This window comes from Montipora capricornis, chromosome 12 (genome assembly GCF_036669925.1).
Source record: "Montipora capricornis isolate CH-2021 chromosome 12, ASM3666992v2, whole genome shotgun sequence".
Lineage (NCBI taxonomy): Eukaryota > Metazoa > Cnidaria > Anthozoa > Scleractinia > Acroporidae > Montipora > Montipora capricornis.
The window spans coordinates 5,692,519-5,699,145 of NC_090894.1; the positions used below are offsets into that span (position 1 = coordinate 5,692,519).

The 6,627-nt window shown below is 39.6% G+C and overlaps 1 protein-coding gene across 1 annotated transcript; it reads right to left on the reverse strand.

Annotated features, from left to right (window-relative positions):
• Positions 1-1,245: 1,245 nt before the first annotated feature.
• Positions 1,246-2,874, reverse strand: LOC138025357 (putative diacyglycerol O-acyltransferase MT1468). The gene has a single exon (XM_068872580.1). It carries the CDS (start codon positions 2,872-2,874, stop codon positions 1,246-1,248), a length of 1,629 nt encoding a protein of 542 aa, XP_068728681.1.
• Positions 2,875-6,627: the final 3,753 nt, after the last annotated feature.

The window sequence follows — 6,627 nt, forward strand, 5'->3', positions numbered from 1 at the left end:
GCGTCTTGTTTGCTATTTCCCATCCCATGCCGAACGTTCATTCGTGGAATATCAGGGGATCATATCAAAACTGTTGACAGAAGAGTTCAAAGATTTTCTTGTTTTCTTGTTTTCTTGTTTATAAAGCCGCCAAAGTGCTTGACAAACCACACACCATGCACGTGTGCGCCTTGTCTGCAAACACCTTTGGAAGCACCTCTGGCTAAATAGAAATAATTTTTCAGCAAAAATTTCGGGTGTAGGGATGTCATGAATTCCCTTAAAACCGTTTCTTCCTCGAAGGGGTTATCGAAAGCTATAACTGAACTTTTAGGAAACATACCTTGTATCCTCAAAAAATTTCTTGACGCATAAAACGGTAGTATTATTAAATGTTTCCGTGGCTTTTAAACAACTTTAAATGGATCCTTGAGTGGATCGCGCTCTCACATTAGTTTGTCTCATAATTTCAGAAAAGCAATATTGGAATTTTAAGGATCGATATGACACAAACAGTACGGAAATTGGAGCTATGTATGATATCAGCCACAGTCTGGCATAGTTAGTTGGTACACTTCATGCCAACATCCTCTATTCTCATCTCGTGAGTTCCATGTCTCGCCAAATGTTGTTTATCGCACGCAGTTCAGTCACCTAATCTTTCACACCAACATTGAGATGGAAGGAAGAGGCAGACCGTGTCAAGTTTCAAGTTCAAGTTTATTTTCAAAAACTACAGATAAATTTTACAATGAACAATGCACGCTTATGGCAATGCTAATCGTGGCGTGCAGTGTAATCTAGAAACAATATTAAGACAAAATAAAACCTCACAATACGCATGCAACCATTACACAATAGAAAGACCGAAAAAACGTTGCATAATTATTGCAATATTATTAAAATCGGTGATTTTTTTTAAAAAAGAAGAAAATAATAATAATAATAATAATAATAATAAGTGAATAAATAAATAGAATAATACAGAACTATAGGGTACGATAGTAATGGTTATTCAGTTTGTTATCAGTGAGTAGGCATCAACATAAGCATCCTCAAGTCCGAACTGTGAGCAGAAATTTCCTAATTCGTTTTTTGAACGGCCTTTTTGTAAGCGTGCCAGTCAGCATGAAGAGAGGTTCCAAAGTTTCCAAAAGACTTAAGATTTAAGCTCAGTCGCGATTCTCAACAATTATGTCTGTAGTTCAAACACTCTACCTTTTGTTCATCTCTGAATGTTAGCATTTCAGCCTCCTTCTTAAAGATTCAAATTATTTCATAACCCCCGTTGACGAAGCCTGTAGTTTGGAGAGTACATTTGGTCATCTCCCAGACAGAATTGCCAAACTCTTGTACAAGGACTTCGGGATCCGGAAGCACAGTTGTGTTTCCTTGAATTCCAACAAAAACTTTTCCTGAGTAGGTGAAAATCGATACTAAAACACCAGTGTTTTCCTTCTGCGGAGGCCAAAATACCAAAAATTTCACTCGACTGCCTCTCACAGAAAGCATTTCCTGCGGACCACGAACATTCGAAACAACACCACTAAGTTTTCGGCTCACCATGGAGTTGAAGTTGTCATTCATAAACTGTGGACTCACTGCTGCGGAAAACGCAGTGATTTTAGAGGACGCTAATGGTGCGCCAGAAATTTTAGCTTTGTCCATACGGGCTTTTGTTTCGTATAACTGATTGAAAACACCTTCGGTAGCTACGGGCAGTTTAGGGAAAACGAAAGAGAACCTGTTTTGCAAGTCAAGTTTTTGTGATGTGGCTGATGCTCTAACGTCTACAGGAACAATTGCGGAGAAGTCATCTGGATTTTCAACGCCTTTTCTCTGGAAGTATCTTCTTAGTGCGAGGGAGAGGCAGGTCATCAACACATCATTGACAGTAGTGCCGGTAGCATTCTTGATGTCTTTAATCAACTTCAGGTCAATTGGCTCATTCCAAGCAATCTTTCTTTCCCCATTGAGTTCAGGCCCGTGCAGAAGGTTGCTGTCAGCGGACTTGAATTGCAGCTTAAATAGATGTCGAGGTGCAATCAACGCCGCTTTGAGCAGCAGGAAAAACCTTCCCGAGGATGAATAGTTTTGAAGGCCTCTTTGAATTGTAGCTTTATCTGGAAGTTGATGAATTAGGAATCTTATTAAAGAAACTCCGTCAGCAATGGCATGATGTACCCTAAACAATACTGCAAAATCATTGTTATCAAACTTTGTTGGGATACAACAACAACACCACGGAGATTGCCCTTCGGGAAGAGGCTCGTTGATGAGCGCCGAAGCAATCGCTGCTAATTCGTCTTTAGAGCTAGGAATCTTTCCCTTCCATGGAAAGACGTGATTATCGATTGCAAAGGATTGGTCTTCCTCGAAGAAGTACTGGAAATAACCAGGTCGAATAAGGCAACGTACTCGGGGATATAATGGCGCTCCTAAATCTCTCTTTGCGTCCACTAAACGTTCTACAATAGCATCGCGGATCCTTTGCAACCCTTCTTCGAAAGTGCCTTTGTTTTCGAAGCAAATCAGGGTATTGATAAGCATTTGTTCTTCTCCAGTTTTCGTAACCCACATTGCGTCCATGGGAGCTAATGGCATTTTATTCGAGGTTTTAGTAACTATCACTCTCTCGGCTGTCTTCAGCAAATAAAACAGCACCATAAACGGAACCATAGGAAGAGTGAAAACGAGCATCAGTACATGGCATAAAATGCATTGTGTAATGAACCAAACGCTCGATGCAAACGAGGAAATATACTCAATACAGGTTTTTCTTCGAGTGGCTGTTTTACTGTTCAAGTGAATGTCTTCCTTGAACTCTGTTTTAGATGAATTAGCATCGATGTAGCCACTGGGGTCTTCTACGTTTACGACCATAGCATTAGCCATATTGTTAATATGTTGCAACGCACGAATGTTCTTAACTTTCAATTCAAGACCAATGCATGCATGAAGTAACATGTAAATATGTTTCTTTTCATAGCACGATTTTGAAGAGCTTGGTCACGGGTAAAAAGGCACAATCGGCTTTGTCTCAACCGCTAGCAACGCTGACTTCATTCTCTAAATGAAAAAGTAAAGATGGCAGTGTGGTAACGCTCGTGCCTTCCACCTCTGCGAATCGGGAATCAAATCCCGAGCCCGTACGTGGGCGGAGATTTGTTGATCAAAATCTTACTTCGAGGGTTTTTGTCTGGCTACTCCGGTTTTCCTTCCTCAGCAAAATTGCTTATTCCGTCTGGCTGTGGTGCTGTCTTCCGAAGTCGTGTGCTGGGGCCGAGCAGGCATGCAGCACCCTTAGAAATTTTTTGGCAGTTTCTGACTGCAATAAAGGCCACTTAGCAAGGCAGATATCATTATCATTGCTATTGTTGTTGTTAGTTCAAAGAGAAAAATTGTCCATCTTGAAAAAACACACACATACGTAAAAGGGTATGAAATTGTTTACAAAAAATGATTGAAGTTTTACTCGACATTTCGTCGTCGTCTCAGTAACGCCATGGTAAGAGTGAAGAAATAATGACTGAAATACCATAAATTTTAATACGCCGCTAAAACATTGGTGTGTCAAACATTTAAAAGATATGAATTTGATGGCGTAACTGAACCAAAAAATCCTTAAATTTCATATTACTAAAATTTAAGCGCAGGCTTTTTTCTCTTTATACTATAGCGTTATGGCAAAATCAAAGGGTAGAAGAATAAGTTCATCCTTGCGCGGAATGAAATAAATGCTACATAACATTTTTATCAAAACCTCCAACTGGGCGGTTATTTGGAAATTGTTTTTTCTTGACAAACAAGCCTAGCGGGACGGAATGTCGAGTGCTCTGAAGTTTCTAAATCACCGAAATACTACCAATTCCACTTTACAAAAATAACAGAAAATCACTCTAAATGCTTTTTTTTTTTTTTCACCACTAAGGGTTATTTTTGTCATTTTCACGCCTAATGGTTAACCTTTTTTGACGTTTCATGCTTAACGGTTATAATAAACCCTATCGAGACTCTCTTGTAAAGAAATAGTTTTAGTCCCTTTGAGGTCCTCACGCAGTAGACCTGTGGAGCCCATGCCAGCCTTTGTCCGCAGTGCCGTCATGTTGTCCGGCATGCACGCACAGAGCACAGATACTTACCCGACTGGAACACCAGTCAGACGTGGGCAATGGAAAAAATATATATTTCGTCAAAATAACTCTATGAACGTTTCTGTTATGTATGAAAACTTGCCTTTGAGCCGAACATGTGTAATTTATCCATCTTTGCTCACATTGGTTTTCTAAAATGCATGTAATGGCTGCAAATGAATGCTTGGCGATGGATGATTAATTCGAAATTGCCCTTCGGTCTTGAATTCATCTTGTGGTAAATGTGACCACAGATTTTCAGAGGAATGTATGATATTCGGATTCTTTCCATTTTTATTTTTTTTTTAGTTTTGAGAAGAAAATTTTGAAATATCACGTGAAACCGCAGAGAAACCGCAGATATTAACAGCAAAAATCAATATCGATAATAGCGGTAGTTTATTCGACCATGCTTTACCTTTCTCAAGACATATATTGGTGATAAGATGGGTCAATGTGTAACGCCCGCAGGACATACAGGGTACTCCCGTGTTGCAATGGACTACTTTCATAAATGGCAACCTCCTTTACATTATTTTGTACTCATGTTAATTAGACCTACTGCCTTCATTTTGAAACAAATAATCTTTTGAATTCGAAACTTGCTCGTCCTAGCGAGGCTAGAAAGGCTTATTGGCATTAAAACAAACGCCTATTTCATTTGGCCGCTATTATCAAGGAGGTCTACATGGGGCATTTACGTCCATATGCTAACCTCCCTTCGCAATTGACTAAGGACGGTGCCTACTATAGATCGTTTTCACGTGACGTCATCATTTTCTAAAATCCAAAACTAAAGAGCCACGAAAGTTTTTATCCTCATCAGGCATAAGAGGCGGTAAATTTGTATCCATTTGCAATTTTAAAGCTCAATAGCGTGCTTTGTTTGGAAACCAGAGCATTTTGAATTTCTGAGTTATAGCGGTGCGTGACACGAGGCGACGATCGAGTTTATTGAGAAATATATATTTATCTCATGGTTTTGAGCCTTTTTAGGATTTAAAGCATTAGGAAAAGTGCTTAGGTAAATAGCTGTCTGTTCAGTACAGATGATCACTCGCCCAGATAGCCAAAGTAAGTAACAGATGTTGACACTATTTTCCGGCCGCCATATTGGTGCACCACAGATGTGCACCAACATGGGGGGAAACGCACGGGCCTAAAACTTGGAGAAGTGTCTTCTTCATTTATCTTCTACAACATCACGAATTCTTGACTTTTTCCACTGGATGGTTTTCGATTTATTTTTTTTATTGCGTGACAGTGAAAACGATCTATTGTTATGGCGCATACGTTCTGCGCATCTCGAGATACTCGGATTTCCTATCGGTGCTGCTTATTAATACAAGGATAATTCTGCGCGGTTCAAAACTATGCGGAAAAAGATGAACTTAGCAAATTATTATTATTATTATTATTATTATTATTATTATTATTATTATTATTATTATCATCATCATCATTATTATTATTATTATTATCATGAGATTCTCTCCAGCTTTCAATTTTTGCTGGGTGTTCTATGCCACGTCTCAGCCCCTTCCCGCAGCTCAGGGACGCAGCACCTTTCTGAGGATATGTGTTGTTCCCAACAAGGCCGTCATCTGGGTGCTTCTGGTTATATCCGGTTTACCCAGGTACTCTTGACACTTCGCAAAGTCTTCCGAGACTGTTCCAAGGGCCCCTATAACCAATGACACCACTACAACTTCTACCTGGTGTATCCGTCCTGGTATCGCTCAATCTTCCAAGCCTCAGTCGTCACAATATTCCGGTCATCCAGCACATCAACATTAACCAGTAGCCACTGGTGCGTATTTTTTATAACAAGAGTTAAGTCCGGCCTGTTGTGTGGTACGTGTCTGTCGGTGACGATAGTACCATCCCACATAAGCTTCACCTGATCATTCTCAATCACTGGTATAGGCTGATGCTCAATAGTCTATCCATGCTTATCATTGATAATGTCCCCAAGGACACTCCACATAGAACAGAACCAATACCGTAAGTCAGCAAATACATGAAATAACAGATTTGCCAACGTTCGTGCACCACCGCCAGGTCATATATAACTTGAGAAGGTTGTACAATGATACCAACCATTTTAACCATTTCGTCGGCACTGCTTTAAGCGATGAGATAGCTTTCCTTGAATCACCCTTTTATTTTGATTATTAATATGATGTATGCCTTGTTAAAAGTGAAACGCAACTATGCCCCCGCGCATATAGCTTTTCTTTTAAGTTGATGTTTTATATTGGCAACAGACCGTTCCCCCGCGCTGCAACGTTTTCAGTATAAGTGAGGCCGACTTTTATGGTTAATATTTGCTGACAAAGAAATTTCCTTTGCAACCTATGGTGCATAATGTTTCCATGACATTTCATTATAAATTTGACTCTAAACAAATAATATGAATCATTTAGAGAGTTCAATAATTTATCTTAAACGCTGGCACTACGTAAAACCAACTTCCTGATGAACTGCCTAGCTCCATGTGTATCTTTCAGCGGAA

Excerpts from the sequence above, each read along its gene's own strand:
- LOC138025357 (XM_068872580.1), bottom strand. The coding sequence starts at position 2,874 with ATGGCTAATGCTATGGTCGTAAACGTAGAAGACCCCAGTGGCTACATC.